Source organism: Schistocerca gregaria, chromosome 2 (genome assembly GCF_023897955.1).
Source record: "Schistocerca gregaria isolate iqSchGreg1 chromosome 2, iqSchGreg1.2, whole genome shotgun sequence".
NCBI classification, from domain to species: domain Eukaryota; kingdom Metazoa; phylum Arthropoda; class Insecta; order Orthoptera; family Acrididae; genus Schistocerca; species Schistocerca gregaria.
Window position 1 is genome coordinate 338,944,830 of NC_064921.1, and position 25,522 is coordinate 338,970,351.

Below are 25,522 nucleotides of genomic sequence, written 5' to 3' on the forward strand. Positions count from 1 at the left end.
AAGTGGGGGCCTGCCATCCATTTTACCTATTGGCAGCATAAGTGTGGTACAACCGGACAGTAGTCTAAGATTTTAGCAGTTAACTTTAATTCTGGATGAGAAGAGTGTAGCAGATAATATAACAGTAAAATGTCTTTGACATATGTGCTGTGTGAGTATTTTCTGTGCATCTGCAAGTAAGAGTGACAGTCATATATTGTGCAGAACATCATTGTCAATTGCATTGACTACCAGCATGTAAAGAAGACAAAATAGTTGGGATGGTGTGCAGGGATTGAGTTCTTCATTGCAGAGCAATTTTTCACGTCACTTGGCTTCTGACTACAACAAGCACATGTTTGATAGAGACGGATTCTTCAGTGCATGATAGTGAAGCTAGATGTCTTGTACTTCCATACTCATCTGCTTCTTATGTGCAGCCACCACATAACTATATTCAGTTTCATGTGAGGTGATGTGAGCCAAGAGAAACTGGCTTTCCAGTTGTGCAAACCACAATACTGGATTATAATGATAGGAAGGTGGGGGTTTCATCACAGTTGGACTAAGGATCATGTTTGCTGAATTCTGTATGCTTATCATTTGTTTGAAGTTCACAGACAACATGAATAACCAAAGAGTTTACACAAGTGTCAACAATATTTAGGTTGAAGTGTACACAGTGCCCAAAATGAGTTGTGACTGGATGTTTACCAAAAGCACAGGCATCTGGTGTCCTTGTGGAATCACTCGTAGACAGCATTTCACTGTTAGCTGCTATCCCTAAACAGCTGGGGAAAGGGCTGACTTAAGCCTGTCAACAGATATCATGAACGAAGAGTCATTGATGTCAACATTGAGTATTCTGTCTGTATATGGATGATCGTATGGTGCTTGGAGAATTTTTAGAATGTTGTGATGTCAGATAAAGCCTGTTTATAGGACTGTAAGTCATAGAAAATAAATTGTCACTTGATAAAATTTCCTTCTGAATCAGCTGGATGCAGCTAGTAAACTTGTGAGTGTAGATGTTGTACAAAGTCTGATGCTTCAATAACATTGTTTGACATTTCAATGAAGAATTCTCTAGGTAGTCAAAGTCTTTGTCCAAACATCAATTCAGCTGTTGTTGCACTGAAATCTTCTTTTAAAGCTGTTTGGTGGCCTAGTGGGACAACAGGGAAGCTGTCAGTTCAGTACTCTGTGAAGCATCTGATTGAGACCTTGAACTGTTTATGGAGCTCTTCCACGAGACCATTAGCAGAAATGTGGTAGACACAGGTTCGAATTCAGTTCATGCCAAGAAATTCTGAAAGTGCTTTGAAGAAGTAAAACTCAAATGCTTTAAAGAAGTAAGACTCAAATTGTTTGTCCTGATTGGTAGTGATGTGGAGAGAGATGCTAAAATGTGGAATTCACTCGCAGAAGAAGGTTGTTGCTGCTGTTGTATCTTTCATTTGATAGGTTTCAGGCCAGCAAGAGAAATGATTCAATTGTCAGGCAATACTGATATACTTTGGCCAGTGATAAGGATACAGTAATGTCAAAGTGGGCATTGTCACACTGTTGATTCAGTGGGATGAAAGTACAGAGCAGAACAGTAATGTGCCAATTTAGCTCATTTCTCTCAGAAGCATTGCACTGGCAGAGAAATGCCTTGAAATCATTCTTGATATTTGCCCAAGCAAATGACTTCTTTGCTAGTCATACAATAGTCCTTACTATAGATGAGAGAGGCTGTGAAGAGAGGAAAATGTTTGCTTGCAGAGATCTGCTGCAACAAACAGTCATGCTTGTGACATTGATAGATCATATTGAGGCGATTAGTCTGGGAATAGTATTTGAATAGTATTGGAACTGTAAGCCTGACAATGTTTCAGGAAATGCCTTCAGTTCATTGTCTCTTTCCAGGTCATTGGTAAGCACTATGAAGTCAAGCTCCTTTGAAGTGGCTTCAGTATGAAATAGTGCATCCGCTGGTCCATTCTAGTCACCATCAATATGTCAAATATCCACAGTAAATTGCACAATGAAGTCCAAATACTGTAACTGGTGTGGTGATGTACTGTCTGGCTTCTGACAGAATGCAAACATGGATGGTTTATGCTCTGTAACAATAGTGAAATGTCTACCTTCAAGAATTTGCCTACACTTTTTGATCGAGACACATGCCCCATAAGAGCTTGCAATCACATGCTGACCAATTTGCTTGTGAAACTGATATTTTTTTACTAACCAGAGCGAGGGGTTGCAAGTCACATTGTACATGTCACTGTAATACAGCTTCAGTGGTAGTTGACGATTCATCCACCATAACTTGAGAGATGCGTCAGGAAGAGAATAGGCAAACAATGTAGCCTCTGCAATAGCAGCTTTCATAGTGGCAAAGGCTGCTGTCTTTTCATAAGTCCACTGTAGCACATGTCTAGGTCTAGGCAAACCTTCTAGTATTTCATTGAGGTGTGCTACCAACAATGCATGATTGTGCATAAAAGTCAATAAAAACTTGCCAAGCCCAAGAAATGGCATAGTTCTGATATGGCAGTGGGCAATGGGAAATGAGAGATAGCTTCAACTGTGTCTTGAGGTGACAGGATTCCTTGTGCATCCTAAGAATTTTATTTGCACCACTTCAAAGACACATTTTGATGGATTAATAACCAAGCTATACTCTTATAGTCTAGTAAATAGTTGCTGTATATGTGCTAGATGCTCTGCCTTATTGGACAACATTACAAGCACATCATCAGCATACACATAACAGAGCTCTAATTTATTTCATTCATTAGGTGCTGCAAGGTACAGATGGCATTGTATAGTCGAAATGGCATTTGCAGAAATTCATAAAGTTTGAATGGGATACAAGCAATGATTTTCAGTATATCTTCTGGTGTGATGGGTATATGACAAAAAATGTGGATGAAGTGTATCATGGAGAAAACTGTCTTGCTGTGAATGTGCATAGCAAAGGTTTCAACATATGGCACTGAGTAATGATCGGGTATTTTTATGGTATTAAGCTGTTAATAGCTGCCTCAAAGGTGCACCCATTACTGTTCTTAGGAACAATATGTAGTGGTGAGACCCAGATACTATTTGAAAAGTGACAAATTCCTTGTGATAACTTGATGAGAACTCTTGCTCTGCAATCTTCAGTTTATCTTGAGGCAGATGACGAGGCCGTGGGTGGACTGATGATCCTGCCATGCTGAAAGTGTGATGATCTTTTGAGTATTTTTCCAATACTAGAGTTGGCAATGGATGGGTGACTTCAGAGTACTGGCAAAGCAGGGTGTAATATGGTAAATTGCCAGAAATAAATTTGGCTCCAGCATGGATGGCATGGTGTAGGTGTCCATGATGAGACAACTGTGTTGTAGACTCAAGCAGGCATTGATTGTGAAGATCTGGGAAGAGGCTGTGAACGATAAGGAAACTGCTTCAACAATTCATCATAGCACAGTGGCATCAATGGATATCCGTAGGAGCTTGAATCAAAAATTTAAATTTAAGTGTAATATGAGACAGCCACAAATCTTGATGGAATATCCATTCGCAGCATGCACATAGTTGCCATCAGTACTCTGTCATGGAGGATGAGAAGAAGGGTGAACTGAGAGATCAACCCCTGTGTCAATGAGGAATTGTAGTTTGGTAGAGTGATCTGTTATGAACGGTTGACGACTGGGTCTGCTTTGAAATCAACCTCCATTGCAGCTGATTTCCAGCAGCATTTCCCTTATTGCAGGGTGATGCCTTGATGTAAATAAATTTTCATAACAAAAAAAGATATTTTATGGATAGTCTAGGACTTCAAATGTCTGTAATATTATTGTTCCATTTTAAGTTTTCAATATTATATTGCATATCACTGACTAGTGATATTACTTAGAAAGTATTCCTGCACATAAAACTTAAATTTACAGTCAGTTTCAATCATTTGCAGGATGCTGTAACTCACATCAATGCCGACGAGAAATCAAAAGTAGAATTCACCTGGGTAGCGTCTGAGAAGCTCAATAAACCTCTGACATTTGTGTAAGTTGAAATATTTCCTTTATTTTGAAGTTATTATATTTAATAAACATAATAGATAATATGGATTTCTTTAGTATAAGTCTGAACATGTGTCAAATTTCTGAGAAAACAGCATCTGAAAATAAACAAAGATAAATTAATAAATCAGAAACTGTGCAAATACAATGACACTAAACTGGTGATTACAATTTAATGGCAACATACATAGAATCAATAATAACAGGTTCACAAAGAAAATTCTAAACATTGCTCTACTGATAAAGAACCAAAACAACTGAATAACAGAAATTCATGAATATGTATAGGAAACTGAAGTATATAAAGATATATTTCATGATTGAACAAAATTTTGAACCATAATTAACACTCACAAATTTGCTTTAAACCCCACCCCCACCAACAAATTATATTATCGTCAGAAGAATAGAGAAGGAACACAGTGAATGAATGAAGATATCTTGCAAGGAAGAGGAGAAAAGAAGTGCTACACAAATTCAAATGTGCACTGCAGTTGGGAAGAACAAAATAAATAAAAAAAGATACTAAACTGATAAAATGTTCGATAATGGTTGCCAGTATCCTTAGACCTTCACAACAACTACAGATGCTTTAAATAACCAAGACCCATGCACCAGACACTTTTCATTTAGGTGAAGTATTGTTTGAACAACATTCGTCAAAGTTTCTGCTGTGATAACTGTGCATGCTGTTTCAATTTCAAAACAGCTCATTAAGTGTAGCTTGTGTTGGTGTATAAAATTCCTTGCCATACTCCTCTCAGTTACAACTGGCTCCTTTAAGTGACTTTAGATGTTTAAGTGATTGCTTGATAAAGGTCATAAATGATTATCTCTCTGTCCCCCTTAAGCCATCTGAGTTTTTTCTTCACATTCAATGTCCTTAACAATATTACTGAGATCTTCCTTTAGTTTCACCTTTCCCAAACATGAATATAGAGCTTTAAATGTTGCAAAATTTCGTTTATAGTGCGCATCATATTGGAAATATATTGAGCAGAAAGAAAGGGTGGTAGGGTACTAGGAAAGCATGGATGAATAAGAGATTTCTTACTTGCTTACACATGGTGGCAGGAGGGGCTGAGCTGGAGGGAGAGAAAGACACCCACAACATTGACAGAACTTATAGTGTGTCATTGTAGACAACAATGAATGTAATTGTTGACATGTTTCACCACTGAAGTGTGGCCAGAGCACATTTTGGAGAAAAATAGTTACTACTGTTCATGACAAAGTGCCCAGAAGGACATTAAATACCATATTTATCCCCCTACATTGGGGAAGTGACTTTTAAGTAAAATGTTTCCCCTTTATGGGAATATACATAATGAATGTCTGAGCACCGGTTGTAGACACATGATTGGCAACATGTGGAAGTTTGGGTCATGCTCGGAGAGCCAAATCATAAGGCAACAGCTCACAATAAGCAGGAAAACCCAGTTCAAGCCATGGTCCAGTACAAATTTTCATTGTCGTCAGTCCATCTACAGCCGATGGTAGTCCATATTCACAGCTGTGAATACAGTTCATGTCCTTTGGACACACAAAGTACTGGTGGTTTTTTCCCAGTTTGAGGGAAGACTTAAAATGTGTGGCATTTCACATCTAAGACAGAGACTGCTTTACACAATATCAAAAGCCATTTTTCTAAGATCTGAAGCATTTGGTGTGTTCGTTCATTGCAAAACCACTATAATAAATCAATCAAAATGTTTTGTTGATTATTTTGATGCAATAGGCCATGTGACTTATCCTCCTTGTTTCCACAAATGCAAATAAGCTAAAATAACATAATTATTTCAGAGAAATAACTCTCTAACCTTGAGTGTATGAACTGATTCAATCAATCATAGTGAGCCCATCCAGAAGGGAACCTTTAGGGATGTGGAATGAACCAAGGTATACTTTACCAAAAAACAAACAAAAATAGAAACTTAGGTTGTATATTGTATTAACAATAAACTGTGACTACACTACTTAACACTGTTCATTTTTATGCCATCTAAATTTAATACAACATAGTAGAAAGAAAGGTTTTACTTTGAAGAAATATACTCCTTCTTCAATTTTTATAAATTTCCTTTTGGTAGCTTGATATTTATTTGATTACAATAATATTTTTCAAAGAAATTATTTACCTATATCTGTAAGTACTGAATCTTATTTACAGTGGCCTGCATTACTACTCATCATACTGCTTTATAACAAACCATGCTACTTGCCATGTAGCTAACAGAACTTTTCAGTGCTTGACTCTAAATATTCTGGTAATTTGTAGGGAAAATGGCAAATGAGGTATGTTTTTAACTTTAATTACAAATAGTGTGGATTGCAATTGCCCACCTCCATAGCTGAATGGTCTATGAGACTGACTGCCATCTGGAAGACATGAGTTTGATTTTTGGCACTGCCAGGAATTGTTCCTTGATGGGAGGACTGGAACAGGGTGCACTCAGCTTCATGAGGAGCTACTTGACTGAGCAGTAGCACCTCAAGGTCACAAAAACTGACAATGGCCAGGAGAGCAGTGTGGTGGCCTCACACCCATGCATACTACATCCAATGACACCATTGGAAGACAATAACACGGAGGTCAGTTGCTACAGATGGACACGCCAGGGCCTATGGGCAGAATTTATGTTTTTCCAGGATTCCCATGACTCAGTACTGACCCTAAAACATATTTTGAAGATGGATTGAAGAAAGGCAAGCCTACATTTATAGAATTTGTAGATCTAGAGCTTCTGACAATGTTGACTGGAGTACAATCTTTGAAATTCTAAAGCTAGCAGAGACAAAATACAGAGAGCAAAAGGATATTTACAATGTGTACAGCAAACAGGCTGCAGTTATAAGAGCTACAGGAGATGGAAGGAGGTGCAACAGTTGCAAAGTGAAAGAGATGGGGATGTAGCCTACATCTGACTATCATCTGTACGTTCGCAATGCAGTAAAGAAAAACCAAGTACAGTTGAAATCTGGTTATAAAGTGAGGTCAACAAAAGTGAAGCAAGGGCAGTGGAAATTAGTGAATTTAAATCAGGCAATACTGAAAGAGTTAGATTAGAAAATTGCATACTTAAAGTAGTAGGTAAGTTTTGTTACTTGTGCAACAAAATAACTGATGCTGGGCACAGGAGAGAAAACATACACTATGTGATCAAATGTATCCAGACACCTGGCTGAAAATGAATTACAAATTTGTGGCACCCTCCATTGGTAATGTTGAAATTCAATATTGTGTTGGCCCATCCTTAGCCTTGATGCCAGCTTCCACTCTCGCAGGCATATGTTCAATCAGGTGCTGGAAGGTTTGTTGGGCAATGGCAGCCCATTCTTCACGGAGTGCTGCACTGAGGAGAGATACTGATGTCAGTCAGTGAGACCCGGCATGAAGTCGGTGTTCCAAAATATTCCAAAGGTATTCTGTAGGGTTCAGGTCAGGACTCTGTGCAGGCCAGTCCATTACAGGGATGTTATTGTAATGTAATCACTCCACCACAGGCCATGGATTATGAACAGGTGCTCGATCGTGTTGAAAGATGCAATCACCATCCCCAAATTGCTCCTCAACAGTGGAAAGTAAGAATATGCTTAAAACATCAATGTAGGCCTGTGCTGTGACAGTGCCATGCAAAACAACAAGAGGTGCAAGCCCCCTCCATGAAAACCAAACCACACCATAACACCATCGCCTCTGAATTTTACTGTTGGCACTACACACATTGGCAGATGATGTTCACCAGGCATTTGCCATACCCACACCCTGCCAAAGGATTGCCCCATTGTGTACCATGATTTGTCACTCCACTGTTCAATCATCCAATGTTTAAGCTCCATACACCAAGAAAGGCATCATTTGGCATTGACCAGCGTGATGTGTAGCTTTGAGCAGTCGCTCGACCATGAAATCTAAGTTTTCTCACCTCCCGCCTAACTATCACAGTACTTTCAGTGGATCCTGATGTGGTTTGGTATTCCTGTGTGATGATATGGATAGATGTCTGCCTATTACACATTACAACCCTCTTCAACTGTCGGCAGTCTCTGTCAGTCAACAGATGAGGTCGGCCTGTACTGTGCGTGTCCCTTCATGTTTCCACTTCACTATCACACCAGAAACAGTGGACCTAGGGATATTCAGAAGTGTCAAAATCTTGCATACAGACATATGACACAAGTGACACCCAATCACATGACCATGTGCAAAGTCCGTGAGTTCTGCGGAGCAACCAATTCTGCTCTCTCATGATGTCTAATGACTAGTGAGGTCGCTGATATGGAGTACGTGGCAGTAGGTGGCAGCACAATGCACCTAATATGAAAAACATAGGTTTTAGGGGTTTTTCAGATACTTTTGATTACGTAGTGTATTCTTTACTACTAAGGCACTTCAGTAATCAAGTCAGTTTAAGGATATCCCTGTTTTTGAGGGCATCCGGATACTTTAGATCACATAGTGTAAAATGCAGACTGGCAACAGAAAGAGAAACATTCCTGACAAAGAAGAATTTGTTAACATCTAATTTAAATCTAAGTGATAGGAAATCTATTGTGAAGGTATTTGTCTGGATTGCAGCATTTTATAAGTGTGAAATGCAGATCCTAAGCAGTTCAGCCAAGAAGAGAATAGTTTTTGAAATGTGGTAGTACTGAAGTATGCTGGACATTAGATATGTAGATACAATAGCTAATGAGGAGGCACTGAAACAGACTGGAAAATGAAATTTATGGCACAACTTGACTAAAAGAAGAGAGTGGTTGGTAAGCCATATCGTGAGGCGTCAAGGAATAGTTGTTTGGGAATGGAGGGAAGTTTTTGAGGGATGGGGGTTAAAATTTTTAGAGTGAAACAAAGGCACGAATTGCAGTAGTTATTCAAAGATAAAGAGACCAGCACAAGACAGACTAGTGTGGAGAGGTACATGAAATGAGTCTTCTGACTGAAAACCGCTACAGCAATAGTAATCTCCAATTTTGAGCTTTATGTTAGATTCGACTTTGTTGAATATCTTCCCCCCTGGGCATATAACTTCATTCAGTGTAAATCATGGTGCAGCTTTAACTGATTTTTATTGTCAGCAAAACAAAACAAAACAAAATTAATAGAGAATGTGATGGGAAGCCACTGTCAGAATTCCAAGATCTGAAAAAGGCTTATTCAAGGCATATGGTAACAGTATCTTCTCCACACCATGTTCTTACTACTCACTTTTGCTAAATAAACTCCCTATTTAATTAAAGTGCACTGACCAGAAGATACATTTCATACGACACTGAGGAACAGAATTATCCAAAATAAGCAAACACTCTTGGTTTTCATGCAACACAGTGAATTATGCTTCTCAGGGTAAAACACTGAACTGAGCATTTTGATTACTTGTCTATGTATTGGCTCCCTTTTAAATTATTATCCAACTGGAGTCAAGGAATGTTACACAGGATGTTTCATTTAGTGTGTGATTATTAATGTCTACTTATGGTGATAACATGCCATTATTGCTTTTTAGAAATTACATAATATTAGTCTTTGTTAGATTCAGGCTTAAACTGTTAGTTTTAATCACTTTTAGGTTTGTTTGAGCTGTGTCTGATAAGACTTGCCAAGGAAACAAAATATATTAATGTCATAATGTTTCTTGTTAGCTTTGCCAGCATTTCATTTATGAAGTCCTGTATTGTTTTCCCTTTGTAAAATTCCTTAAAAATGACAAACTCAGGGGCAGTTAACATGTTCTGTCCTGTTATATGAATCAGTATGCTGTCATAGATCACTTTTTCAAATACTTTTGGAAAGGCTGGAGTGAAATTTGACTGTAATTAGAGGTGGTTTGGTTATCTGCAGTTTTATAATTGGGTTTTACTACAGAGGGTTCAAGTCTTTCAGCTGATTTTTTCCCATGAATCACTGACTGATTACAAAGATGGCATATGGATAATCCTATTATGTCAGTGAAAGAGTTTAATAATCAGCAGAATTACTACTTTTTGGTGATCCAGTGAATTCTTTATTTTCCTCGTTGGCTATATTTATGACACTAAAGCTTACTGCTGGTCTATGTAGTGTTTGCCCAACTAAATCTAATGCATCTGTTTTGGTTGTTTGTTAGTGGATGCACAATTCTCAGCCACTGTGAGAAAATAATCTTTGAACTTGCTGACCAATGATTTGAAAGTGTCACCATTTTTACTGCGGCTGGTTTTGAGAGTGTAATTTCATTTAGATACTAATTTTTATTTGTTTTTTATTTAATAATCTCCAAACTATTTTTGCCTTATTCTTGGATTATTTTATATTTCGAACATCAGCACAAGAACTCATGTAACAGCCAAAGTCCCTTGTTGAAATCTTACAGTGAATGACACAACTTGACAAAGATGACTGCATAGTCAAGAAGTTGACAAACATGTTCTAGATATCTATAGCTAACAAAATTATGTAAAGAAAAGTTGCTACTCACCATGTAGCAGAGATGCTGAGTTGCAGATAGGCAGAACTAAAAGAATGGTGCAAAAAAAGCTTTTGGCCAGTAAGGCTTCATCAAAAATAGATGACAGATACACACACACACACACACACACACACACACACACACACACACACACACACACACACACACACACACAAATGCAACTCACACACACATGACTATAGTCTCAGGCAACTGAGGCACCAGTGCATGATGGGATTAGCAACTGGGTGGGGGTAAGAAGGAGCTGTTGCCACTCCCATCACCCACTAGTGCTACACCTCACAGTGTGGGCTCAGTTGCCTGAGACTTCAGTCACATGGGTGCGAGTTGCATTTCCATAAGTATGTGTGTGTATATGTCGTACATTTCTTATTAAGGCCTTGCTGGCCAAAAGCTTTTTTTGTGACAGTCTTTTTGTTGTGCCTATCTGCGACTCAGCACCTCCACTATATGATAACAAGCAACTTTCCTTTTCGAAATATTGTTACATTCCATCCTGGATTTCCATTGTTTGATAGATGATGGTATCTGGTGATGATGTGTGTAATTTGAGGAAAACCATTTATGAAATTTACCAGGCGGGTTGGCTGTGGCACACCAAATTGAATGCTACAACCACAGAGGATTATATTCATCTTTCATTTGGGGAATTGGCTGGAGATCTCATGTATATTGCTGTAACTACACAGTCTTACATATCTTATGCAGTCAGTAAGTTAAATCAGTACAGCAACAGTCAGAATATTATTCATTGGCAAGTTACTAAGTCAATCCTGAGAGATTTCAAAAGAACAATCAACAGGAAGCTGGTCTATATCAAGGATAAATGTACCAAAACTGATGGAGCATTGTATTATGGGTTAGAAATTCACCTTTTCCAAAGTAGTGATCTCATGATATTCAAACAATCCAGCAATTCACCTGTCATTATTCATTAAAGAACTGGGACTGAGGTACGTGTAAAATGTCTCTTTGTTCAAGAACAATCACCCTGTTGGAAAGTTAACGTACAACCAAGTTTTCTCTCAAACACATAATATATTCAAATAAAGTTTCATTTAATATGTCAGGCTCTTTGAGAATTCCCACAAAAACTGGAATATCAGCCGACAGAAGACATGCATCCAAGCTTGAGAAGTGTGTTGCAGGGCATGGTCATCAAGTCTAAAATTATCAAATTAAGAATTCTTCCTTAATTTATATCATGGCTGTAAAAACTGAGGGAGCACTGTTGCTGCTACATTCTTTCTTTAGTACTTTCAGATGTTTCTTTACTTGAATAGTTCTGCCTTTTTTCTTTTATTTACAATGTGCATTGTGACTCAGTTCTCTTTAACGTTGTGTGTAGTATACATACACAGTACAGCTGTTCTGGCATTACATGTCATGGCCACATATCCATAACCTCCCCATCACTTATTTCAGGTTTTTAACTTTGCTGCTATACAGACAGCTGTTGGTGTTCTGTGATATCAGTAAAGTGACATAAAAGGTTATATAAAGTAGCACACAAAAACAACAGCTGAGTAGCATAGGAGGAAGGGAAATGGCCTTTTCTTAAAGTACTATTTTCCTCCTAATATTTATGTATATATGCATAGAGTAAACTAAGAGTATTTTCTATGATTATCACTAAGAGCAGATTAGCATTAGTTGTAATTGGTTGTTACTAGATTAGATTAGATTAGATTTACTTTCATTCCAATTGATCTGTAGTGAGGAGGTCCTCCAGGATGTAGAACATGTCAGAAAAATAATAATAGATGACAAATATTCACAGCTGAAACAAATAAGATAATGTACCTTCCACAGGTCCCAAGTGGAATGATCGTAATTTTTTATGAACACTAAATGAAAGAATCATTTTACAAACACTAATGCACTGAATTTAAAATAAAAAAAGTTTTTTTATTTGTAAGGTAATAGACATGTAATAGAACTACTATAATACTTATTTACAATAAACACATTACTGCACTGAAATGGTGCGGAAGTTAGATTGTACTTACACACACACACTTATTTACAATGTACACATTACTGCACTGAAATTGTGCAGAAGTTATATTGTCAGTTGGTTCTGCTGAGAAATTCATCAATGGAGTAAAAGGAGTTGACCGCCAATAAATCCTTTGGGTTTCTCTTAAACTGAATTTCATTGGTCGTTAAGCTTTTTATGGCTGCCGGCAAGTTATTGAAAATGTGTGTTCCTAAATACTCACACCTTTTTGTACAAGAGTATGTGACTAAATGCTTGTGAAGATTATTCTTATTTCTAGTATTTATTCCAAGAATTGAGCTGTTGGTTTGAAAAAGTGGTACATTTTTAATGACAAATTTCATAAAGGAATAAATATATTGGGAAGCAGTAGTTAGTACCCCTAGTTCCCTAAACAGTCTTCTCCAGGATATTCTTGAGTTCCCACCACATATAACTCTTACCGCACGTTCTTGTGCCCAGAAGACTTCAGCTTGGCTTGATGAATTACCCCAAAAAATAATCCCATATGACATTATGGAATGAAAGTAAGTATAGTACGACGGCTTTTTCATTTTTATATCCCCTATGCCTGACACAATTCACATTGCAAATAGAGATTTGTTAAGATGCTTCAGCAGTTCTGTGGTGTGCTCCTTGCAGTTGAATTTAGTATCAAGCTGTAATCCCAAGAATGCTTCTATCTGCTTGTCATCCTATGTTAGGCATATACTCGTGGGACTCCCCTTACAAGTTCTGAACTGCGTGTAGTGTGTTTTTTCAAAGTTTAGTGACAAAGAATTATTGCAATGTTTGTATCATCAGGAAATAAAATGAACTTAGCATTTGGTAATGTTACTAATGAAATGTCATTGATATAAACAAGAAAAAGTAAGGGCCCTAAAAAGGAACCTTGTGGGACCCCACATGTAATTAGTTCCTGTTTTGATGATGCCTGATAGCTTAATACATGTCTCTTTCCTAATAACACCCTTTGTTTCCTGCCAGAGATATAAGATTTGAACCATTAAGCAACATTTCCTGTTACACCATAATATTCTAATTTACTTAAAAGGATATTGTGATTTACACAGTCAAATACCTTTGACAGATCAAAAAATATACCAGTTGCATGCAATTTTTTGTCTAACGAATTAAGAACATTTCCACTGTAAGTGTAGATAGCCGTCTCTCTATCAGAACTGATTAGAAATCTGAACTGCAAATTTGACAGTATGTTATTTGAGATAAGATGGTTATAAAGCCAATTGTACACTACTTTTTCTAAATTTTTGGGAATGCTGGCAAAAGTGAAATTGGACAGAAATTTGGTGCTATTTCTTTATCTCTCTTTTGAAACAGTGGCTTAACTTAACCATATTTTAACCACTGAGGGAATATTCCAGTGATAAACGACTGGTTACACAGATAAATGATGTAAATAAAATAGAAAGAAACTTCCACATGGGAAAAATTGGTAAGTCTTGGAATCTTTGTTTTTAATATTTTTTTCCCATGTGGAAGTTGGTTACACAGATAACTTAATATGTTACTTAACTCAGATCACATTCCTTAATTAACTTTGTTGATATTTCATCATACCAACTATATTTTTTTGATTTTAAAGATTTTATTATGGAAATTATGTCTGCTGGGGTCATGAGGGTCAAATTCACATTATGGAAGTTACTTGAAATGTCTGGTCTGAAGTATTCCATAGGAGCATCTACAGAATCTGACAACCCCATCTTTTCAGTAACAGTTATAAAATGTTTGTTAAAAAGTTCTGCAACACTATACACATCTGTCACCGATGTATCATTTACTCTTAATGCTATTTGTTCATCTTCATGTCTGGTTCTACCAGTCTCCTACTTCACTTTATCACATATTGTCTTTATTTTCTCTTCTGATATGACTATCTTTCCCATGTAATATATTTGCCTTGATGTCCGTATTACAGTCTTTAATATTTTGCAGTATTTCTTGTAATGTGCTATAGCTTCAACATCAGAGCTGTTTCGGATTGACAGAAACAGTTTTTGTTTTGTTTTACAAGATACCCCTATTCCATGAGTAATCCATGGCTTCTTTGTAGACTTTGCTCTAACCTTGGTTAGTTTTGGAGAAAAATAATGTAAGCACTTTATTAGCAAAAGTATTATATTTTTCACTCATGCCATGAGCACTGTAAACATTGTTCTGGTGAATGTCTCTGAGGAGTGTCCTAAAGTAATCAATTTGTAGCTTATTGATTACCCTCCTGAGCTCAGATTTAATATATTTTATATCCTGTTCAGTATTAACATTTAACAGAAGGAACTGCATTTCATGGTCTGAGAGGTCATTGACTATTGGTTTTGTAACACAATTTTGTTCATTGGACTTTTCTGTAAAGATATTATCAATGGCTGTTTGTGAGCAATTGGCTACCCTAATGGGAAACTTTACAGTGGGAATTAAGTTGAATGATAGTGTTTCTAGCTCAAATAAGTTCTTATTGTGAGAGTCTTTAAGGAAATCTACATTGAAATCACCAGCAACCACTATTTCTTTGTTTTTGGTTGTTAAATGGGCCAGTACAGCTTCAAGGTGGTTTATGAACAGATGAAAGTTACCTGCAGGTGCTCAATATATACTTAATATTGTGAAGGACTTTTTGTGAAATTCTACTTCTGTTGCACATGCATCCATATGTTGTTCTATGCAAAATTTATGAATAAATATGTTCTTAAATTTATGACAGTTCCTAATGAATGTGGCAACTCCTCCTTTCTCCATTTCTGCTCTACAAAAGTGAGGTGCTAACCTAAACCCTGTAACACTTAAAAGTTCTATACTGGTGGTCACATGATCTTCAGAGAGGCAGATTATGTCAGACGGGTTTGAAGCCTGTAATTCATCTATGCAGACAATTAATTCATTAATTTTATTTCTCAGTCCTCAAATATTTTGATGCAATAAAGACAGTTGACATATCACATTGACTAAGTTAAAATTGAGTAGAATTTAAATATCTGCTGACTGTTGAAAATTCTTAAACAATAGCTGTTTACACTGATGTAATAAACTAGAATTATGTGATTTGGTTTCTTTCTCAAACTGAAGGTTTGTCTCAGTCCTAACCTCTCTTAAAATTTGGTTTCTTTCTGTCCTCCCTACCCTAAAAAAGGGTCTTTTCTGAACCCTATAACCACTGGTATTTTATCACTCATGACAGTGCCTCCCCCCTTTAACTTTCCTGCTATTTTCCCAGCCAGTTTACCCTCCCCTTTTCTGTTGAGGTGAAGGTCATGCCTACTATAATACCACCTATTTAGAGAGTCAACAGTGACCACACCAATGTGTGGCCCTGCACCCGACATAAGCAGCCGTTCCAACTCCAAATTAACTCTTTTGACAGAAGAGTTCAAATGAGGTCAGTCTTTGCACCCAAAAACAGATACAAACTCAACACTGATATGCTTCGATGCTGATGCAATCTTTGCCAGGTCATACTCTGTACTGTACCCAGGATCTCTGTCAATACTAATACAGTGCCTTCCTTAGTGAAATCTTTGAAAAGTGATCCTAAATCCTCTGTCACCTGCTCAAGACCAGCACTAGGTTCAAAAAAATTGGTAACCTGGTATTCTGATCCTAGTTAATCCTGAAAAAGTTGGCCAACACCTCTTGCATGGGAACTACCTAACAACAACACTTTCTTTCTCTTTACTGATTTCCCCACATTCTTACTTTTCAATTTGCTGCTGAAAGTTTGTTGTGCCCTGTCTACACCTGCAACTGCTTGAGGCTCACCAGCTTCTAACTGAAGCAACAGATCAAATCTATTTTCTAAATTCACCACAAAGCTGTCAGACAAATTTCTAGGCCTGTTCCTCCTGTTGTCTGTTGCCACTTCCCACCTCTCTTTACCCTTCTCCTTTCTTAACCTGTCAAGATGTCCCCTGGCCTTGTCTAACTCAGCCTGAAGGGCAGCAATTTTCCCCTCCTTTTCTAGTATCTTCCTGTTTATACTACATATCCTACAAAACCACTGATGAGTTTCATTTACTTCCCCTACTCCCATGCCTCTACAGTCACCCACATGGAAAAAACTACAGCACCTTTCACACCAAAGCACCAACCTAACAATTCTACAACAAGTCAATCACTTTTCACTCATGATAAACATAATAGTTTATTAAGAATAAGTCAGTAAAATTACAGATAAACACAAAAATATGGTTCCACAAATTTGGCCTACACGTGACTGTGTGTAAACAAAAACAACAGTGCAAAGTTTCTGAAACAACAACTTAAACTTTACGCTACTTTCCACAAATGTGAGTTAAACAACGAAGAGGTACATTGCAGTTAAATTGCTGGAGAGTACAAAGAGCAACTAAATAAAATTCTATTGATTTTCTGCGGCAAAACGTAAACGGAAAATACGACTGTACAATCTTTTTGCGTTTTCTGCTATATTACGTAGAGAAAAATGAAACCTTTAATGGTACGCTTAAAAAGCACACTAATACGCCTATTTACCACATAATCAGTACTAAACTATTTGTTTTTATAATATAAAATGACTTAACTTTACGAGAACACCAAATCGCGCTAGTCGCCTGGCTGCAGGCTATACTCTATAGAAGCAGCCTGCTGTGGGTGCTTGACATATAATTTGTCTCAGTTCATATCCTCAAAGGCTGCCCTTCATGATGGAGTTCAGAGAACATGATGTGTGTATGAATAAATGAAAGGTTTTGCAATCTTCAGACAGTTAGAACTAATTTAAAGCGACAATCTAGTAATCTATAAAATTGACAAAAATGAAGTAGGAGAAAAAAAGTGAAGTTCCAGAAATTAAACTCATGTTAAGGAGTGTGGAAGGGAGGATTGCTGTGTATCAGCACTGCTGTTTAAATTGTACACCAAAGAATCAATGAAGGAGGTAAAGTGAAAATTTGGAAGTGAAGTGAAAGTGCTAAGCAAAAATGTATGATAATGTTCAAGATAACATGGGCCATCTGGCTGAAAGTAAGGAACACCTGCTGAATGGAGCAGACAGCATACTTAGTAGATGATATGGCTTAAGGATAAACAAAACTAAAGCAGAGGTTAAGAAAAGTAATAGAAAGACAGAAAGTTCCATCCTGACATACTTAACATCAAAATTAGGAATGTCATAATGGGGTTTGTTTAGAATTAGATAACCACTCAGGACACTGGTGTTTTCAGCAGATTAATTTCGAAAATTAATGGGCTCCCTAAATCTTTGAGTAGCCTTTTTAAGGAATTCTTACACTCGCTACCCAACACATTAACTCCTCAATGGCTTTTGCTGCTGATACAAGAAATTAATTTCAGCTGAATTGTGGTCTACACAAACTACAGAAAACACAAAAATAATTTGTATATAAAGTTGGCTTCCGTGTCTAGGGATCATAAAGAAAATATTTAACAGGTCCCCATCAAAGACAAAACAAGAAATTGAGGATCCCAACCACTCCAAAAGAAAAGTAAATATGTACCTCATGAGCTATTTTATCGACAAATTATCTGAATATTTGAAGATTGAAAATTTCTGTTAGCTGTATCTCAAGTAGCAGGGTTCATTGTAAAGGTGTATGACAAGTACTTACGTACTGTAAACAGGGTTCCTTATTTAAAGATATAGTTGAATATTTTCTTTTGAAACACACCATTGTAATCAAGTAAATATTAAGCTTCCAATTGGACAGAAGCACTATCAGACAACAGCTATTTTCAAATTAGCAACTTTCTTTCTACCTAACTTAGTGACTAATTTAGTGACTGGAAAGAAACCACAAAGGAAGGTCCCTGGGTTCAATTTTGGGCCCGCTCCTATCCTTTATATATGTGAATGACCTTCCACTTATCATTCAACAAACAGAATTGGAGCTTCTTGGAGACAATACTTGTGTTATAATAAATCCCATTAGAGAGACAGCAACAGAAGAGATGGTAAATGATATTTTCCAAAGAATTATAAAGTGGTTCTCAGAAAATGGACTCTCCCTCAGTTTTGAAAATCATACGCTATATTCAGTCCTGTACATCTAATGGTCATACCAACAATGATGTAGCACATGAACAGGAATCAGTAAATAGGGTAGAATGCTCCAAATTTTTGAGTGTACATAATGATGAAAATTAGAAGAAGCATATTACTGAGTTTCTTGAACAATTAAGTTCAGGTATGTTTGCTCTTCATATAATTCCTAGTCTTGGGAACAAACAAGTCAACTTCCTGACATAATCTGTGTATTTACACTCAGTAATGTACTATGGCATACTTTTCTGGGGTACATCATCACTTAAAAAGAACCTATTGACTGCACAAAACTAAGCATTTTTCAAGGAGCTAGGCATTTTAACTGTGGTTTCACAAAGCAATAGTAAAGTCCATACCTACAACACTAGAAGGAAAAATTACCTGTATGACCAAGCTGCCAGTAGCTTGGAAAGGAAATCAATATGTAGCAACAAAAGCCTTTGATCATTTAACCAATAACATATTAAGTTTTATATCTACCTTCAGATCATTTGTGCTGGTCAGCTACTTCCCCATTGACAAATTTCTACTTAAAAACTGGGAGCCTGTAAACAAAAAAACACCTTGTTTTTAATTGTAGGACTAAAATAATAATGTGTTCATTAATGTTAACCCTAATCATGTATATATATCCTCTAAAGTGACTCATTCCACATCATTTTGGAAAAAAAATCATTCAAATGTTATATGGAACATGTAACTAACTAACTAACTTAACATGAACAGCATTAAATAGTATAGTGATACTTTATTGTTATTGCAGTATACAGATTTCTGTTGATTGTTTGTCTTTTGTTAATGTGTACCTTGACTTGTTTCACATCTGTAGAAGTTCTCCTTTTGATGGGATCTGCTGAAAATTAGTGAATGGATGAGTGATTCAAAAATAGAAAAAGTGAAATAATTCTCCTATCTTGGGAGCAAGGTTATACAGGATGATTGAAACAATGAGGATAATATAAGAATTATCTGCACAGACAAAGAATACTTTCTCAAATATAACAGCTCTCATAGTGTGAAATACTGATACATTACTGAGGAGATAATTTCTCTAAATCTACACCTAGATGTAGACTGACTGTATGGACAGGAAAAATTGTGTATGGGAAATCTGGAGAAAAATAAAATAAAACCACTTGAAATTTGGCATTATTGAATAATGTTAAAAGTAAGTGAACATCTTAAATATGAAATACGGAGGTCCCAAAGAGAACGAGCAAAAAAAAGAAAAAAAAGAAGATTGGAAAAGGTAATTGTTGGCTTCAAAATAGTTGTCAATTGGTTTTAAAAAAATTATATGCATATGTGCTTCATGAAGAGTAAACATGGTTCCACAAAATAAGTGCTTGCATAATTCATATTGATCTTACAGAGTTCTTTAGTTATGACACATATGGAAAAATTGCCTCCAAAATTCAGGTGTGTGTTATACCACACCCAAAATTAATATAAACATGTCCACTGTTTGATTTAAAATTCCCATCAGTTTTAAAAATGTCTGCAGAAGACCTATCTCTATCCAGCAACATTAGATTCAACTGGGGCAGCAACAGTGTACCAATGCAATGAACATGAGTTGCAGGGATTCACAAGCTTGATAACACTGTCTCCCTCTCACCCCACCATTACAAACCCAAAACACTGTCTAGTCTATGATGCCGTGTTGCAGCCTATGGTCCCAGTGAACTTGAATTGAAAGTGATTTGTGTTATCGGTAATAGTACAATATTTTCGTTAGTAGCTAGTTTCGTAATGGAAAAAAAATAAAAGATATTCGTATAATGTGGGCCACAAATTGAAACCAATAGCCTACGCAGAATAACATGGAAACAGACCAGCTGTGTGAAATTTCAGCATTCCACCAACACAAAAAAACCATTTGCAATTGGTGGGCTAGTACATCTACCTGGATACTCCCCAAATCACACATAAGCACCTGGCAGAGAGTTCATCAAACCACAATGAAGAACTGAAAGAAATGAAGAAGACTACATGTGCAAATGGAGGACTGACTGCAAAATGGCCAAACCAGAAGAAGACATATTGAAATGGATTCTAGGACACCATCAAAATGGCATTGGAATTAATACAAGAATGATTCAAATACACTCTCAGAAGCTGGTACTACAGTGGAACTTAACAGACTTTAAGGGTGCAGATGGTTGGTGCTAAAGGTTTATGAAGTGTCATGGACTTAGCATGCAAATCAAAACCAAAGTATCTCAGGAGATGTCACAAGACTTCATTGCATTATCATTCAATCTTTCATTGCATTATTATTCAATATCAAAAGAAAACCAGTGTGGATCTAAGCCATATAGTGAATATCGATGAAACTTCTATAAATCTGACATGCTGATTAACAGAACTACTGCCATGAAAGGTGCTGAAATCGTAACTATGAAAACAAGTTGACATGAAAAAGTGCACTACACTGTGGTCCTTCCAAATTGTGCTGATGGTGCTAAACTTAATCCAATGATAATTTTCAATGGCAAAACAATGAAAAAAACCTTCTGAAACACCGCCAGATGTTGTTGTTCACTATGTAACAAGAGTTGAATGGATCAGGCTGGTATGAAATTTTGGATTAAGAGAGTGTGGGAGAGAAGGAAAGATGCTTTATTGAAGAAGAATTCTCGTCTTGTGTTAGATCAATTTAGTAATCATTTGAAAAATTATGTGACAGAGATTTTGGGATGACTTACTTCACAATTGCAAACTCTTGATGTCTTGATAAATAAACCATGTAAAGTGTATATGAAAGAGGAATGGAACAAATGCATGACATATGAAACCCAACATGAATTCACACTGCACGGAGCTTTAAAACAACCTTCAATCAAACAAGTGTGTCAGTGGATAAAACAATCATGGTCTAGAGAGAGAGAGAGGAGACATTATTGCTAAATCTTTCAAGAACTGCAACATAAGTGATGCTCTTGATGCCAGTGAAGACCATATTGCATATGAAGAGGACAACAGTGATGTTGAAGATAAGAAGAAGAAGAAGATGAAGATAAGAAGAAGAAAGTTCAGATGATAATTTTCAGGCATTTTAAAGATCAGTTCAGTTTTATAAACTAAGAATTTTTTTGGTCTGGATTTGCAATCTATTGATAAGAATGGTAAATTTAAAAAAAAAGTGCTTAAAAATTAACATGTGTTTTGCAGCCCGTAGTGACTTACAGTCCATAAAACACGGTAACTGACCTCTCTGCTTTTCCCAGCCATACAGGACACTGGTGCTCTTCAGTGGATTAAGAAAATTAATGGGCTGCTTATTTTAATTAAGTAATCTGCATGTTTACAAAATATCAGCTCAGGTCATCTCAATAGTTCTGAAGTATTGATTGTAAATTAGTTAATGATATTATAAACCAAAGTGTATCAATGTTAACCTGTTTGTATCCTTTGTCTTATTGATAATTTTTTTTTCACAGATGTACAGTTGCTAAAGATGGAGGTACCTTCTGGGTTGCTGAGAAATCTGAGCCCATTTCAGTGAAGTAGATGCAAGCAGCGAGTGCTTTCTATACAGTACTGAAACTGTGGGAAACACTTTAATACCACATGAACAAGAAATGAAAACTCTTAAAGTTCAATGAGACTGTCAGTCCATGGCTGATGGAACTTTTCTCATGAAACAATCTTTGTGAAATCGCAAGGAACATGTTAGGCAAAATGATGATATCTAACACTAAAATATTAAATGCAACTTTCCACAATGTGACACATTGTTTATTTACAGAAGCTAAAGGACTGAAAGTGTATTTATGGGTAAATAAGTGTGAAATAGACAGACACTAGTCAAAAATAAAAATCAGTACAATGAGTACATCATACGTTCAAACTAAAATGACTAAGAACTGTTCAGGTGTAATAAATGGAAGACATCAGTGAATCTGTGTATGTCATCAAGAAATATTTCACAAATACAGAATTCCCAAAACAAACTATAATTTTCTATTTTCAACAACACTGTTGCAAATAATACCATAAAATATAATTTTCAATGACATGAAAAGAATTAGAGTATGATATTCTTTGGTAATTGCAGATCAAAAGTTTAACAACAATTTGTCGTAAATGTAAAGACCCTTCATGAGACAAATATATCTGGAAACCTCATTCTACGTATATTACTGTATTACTTACTTCCATGCTGTTTAAAATTATTTTCTTAAACATAATCTTATGTTTCTTTTAGTGGAACACATTTAATCACCTATAAAACATAAAACAACAAATATTTGCCTTTATTTTGTGATATAAAACTAACTACTTTAAGTTAATAACTCCTGCAGTGGTAAACAATACTAAGTGGTGTGGAGAAGAATAAGGGAAAAAATAGAATGAGAAAAATTATGTAAATATGGGAAGAAAACATTGGGCAAGTCAAGAGCACTAAGTAAATTCTAATGGAAGATGAACCAGAAAATATTTGTAATAGAATTTTATTATTTATGATAAACGCTATAGGGAAGTCACCCTACAAGTTACTATGACACATTATCTGTCACTTCTCTTGAAGGTAATTACTGAGCAGCAACTATGTCTCACAATTTTATAGCTTACTTGAGAGAATTTTCCTTTTGGTATAAGACCATATTAAATATCAAATGTCGTATTTATTACTCAGAATGTCAGTCTTAGTGCAGCTGGAAACATTCTATGTGGGAAAAATATATCTAAAAACAAAGATGATGTAACTTACCAAACGAAAGTATTCATATGTTAATAGACACACAAACACAAACCACAAACCACACACACACACACACATACACACACACACACACACACACACACACACACACACACACACACACACACACACACACACTCTCTCTCACTCTCTCTCTCTCTCTCTCTCTCTCTCTCTCTCTCTCTCTCTCTTCGAGCTTTCGCAACATAAGGTTGCTTCATCGGGAAGGAGGGAAGGAGAGGGAGAGACAAAAGGATGATGAGGTAGTGTAACAAACACAGATACAGATAGTAAATAGGGGGCATGTTGCAATCAATGCAATGCACAATGCACCCTCTATACATTTTCTTTTCATGTGTGCTGTTTCTTTTCCATAGGTTGTATGAGCTTCCTGAGACACTCAGTATTGTCATACATTTCTGACATTTCCTGGCTGTCCAGCTTTTAGAAAACATGAAAACCACAGAACCATATGATTGTTTGATTTGGGGTGTAAAGAGACCAAACTACAGGGTCATCCATCCCTTTTTCCTCATTCAAACAAGGCTCAAGTTAAAACAATTCCCAATGGGACTGGGAAAGGAAAAGGGAGGGAAAGTAATGGAGAACTGCTCAGAAAGAGAAAACGAAAGAAGCTAACCAAAAGGGGAAAATGTACACTAACTGGAAAAGTAGTGGAAAGTATTAAAATAATATAACAGTAGGTTGAGGCTGGCTGATCACAAGAATAAAAAAGGATGAACCAGCTGCTCTGCAACAGACTAAAACACCAGCCTAAAAGAGAAGGCGAAATAGGACAAGAAGAACACTAAGGTGATCAGACCACACAGAATGCTGTGATGGCTGCCACCATTTATTTCATTTTTTACTGCAAGGATTTCTCTGCCACATTTACAATACAGAATCTTCCACAATGTTATATCCAAAGGATAAAAATTATTTTTTAATATTTTTTCTTCTTTTCCTTGTCAAAGGATAACATCAAAGGTGTTGATCAACATGAACTGCTCCTCTCACAATACTATGTAACCAACAGTTCTCTACAAGCACCACTTCACAGGTATGTGCTGAACTGATAATTGCAAAGTCCCAGTTACCCCTCTTCATTGGAAAGCTGTAGTGTGTAGTGTCTTTCCTTTTCAAATTCTTGCTCTTTATTCCTAGTGGCTTATGATTCCAGTTCAACTTGACAGTGTCACAAAAGTTTCTTCCACTAGTTGCCAAAATATCTACTATGTGATGTACAAAAATTATAAGTTGTCAGGCAATATCTTGGGTTAAAAATGGTTTTATCAGTATCATTATAACTTCTACAGACATACAAAGATCTTTGAATTAAGTACTGAAGTGACAAAAGTAAAATATTTAACAAAATCTTATTATTTTTTTAAACATTTTTGTTACAACTTGATTAGAGTTTATTTAAAGTTTAGTTTATTAATTAAGTGTTTCTTTATATTTATAAACTGCTTTTGTTGATGCTAGCAGATATCAAAACTTGCTAGAAATCACTGTGCTAGATTCTGAGGGTCTTGTACACCTGCAGCAACACAGCCAAAATTTTCTCAGTTACCTGTAACTCAGAAATATGCTTTAACTGTCCTCATAGAATCAGCAGAGTTTGCATAGGTCCAAGTACAGTTCTGTGATGAGATCTGGATTACCTTTATGGCACCATAGGATTTCATAAATCAAGAAATGGGAAAATAATATTGCCAAAAGAGTAAATCACCATGTAAGCAGATTCAGCCTTTGAAACATCCTGCAAACGTTGTTCAGAATATTCTACGGGTGTAGTCCATAGCCACAATATTAAATCAGTCACTTTTTAAGGAAATAAACTGCTTTATGCCATTTTCAGTAAGAAAATATGTCCTTCACACCATTTTTGCATCATGGAAACTGAATTAACTTAAGACAGCCTTTAATGGCTGCTGGAAACAATACCCTTATTCAAAACATTGAGACTAACATCAATATGCATACTTTTTCATCAGATTTTAAGAAAAAAAAAGGGAGTCTCTTCACCAGATTAACACAGCAAGGAAATTTACTTTACACAGTGTAGCGCTAGAGTTCAAAGTGTGTAAACCTCTCTCACAGTTGATTTGTATTTCTTGTCTTACAACAAGTAAAAACTGTTTGAAAATACAGAAGGTCACTGATTCTGTGTACATGTCACAGAACTCAGAATTTCCTTTTTCATATTTGCAAATGACACCAACACAATTATGATATACTATATGGTCCCTCATAGCAGTGAAATTT

At 36.3% G+C, this 25,522-nt stretch overlaps 1 protein-coding gene across 1 annotated transcript in view; it reads left to right on the forward strand.

Moving 5' to 3' along the window:
- The window catches only part of LOC126337000 (putative defense protein Hdd11), a 50,975-nt gene extending 28,298 nt beyond the window's left edge, over positions 1–22,677 (forward strand). The window contains exons 3-4 of the mRNA XM_050001241.1: positions 3,926–4,017; positions 21,990–22,677. Of these exons, the coding sequence (XP_049857198.1) occupies positions 3,926–4,017; positions 21,990–22,059 (162 nt within the window). The 3' untranslated portion in view covers positions 22,060–22,677. The remainder of the gene's footprint in view (positions 1–3,925; positions 4,018–21,989) is intronic.
- Positions 22,678–25,522: the final 2,845 nt, after the last annotated feature.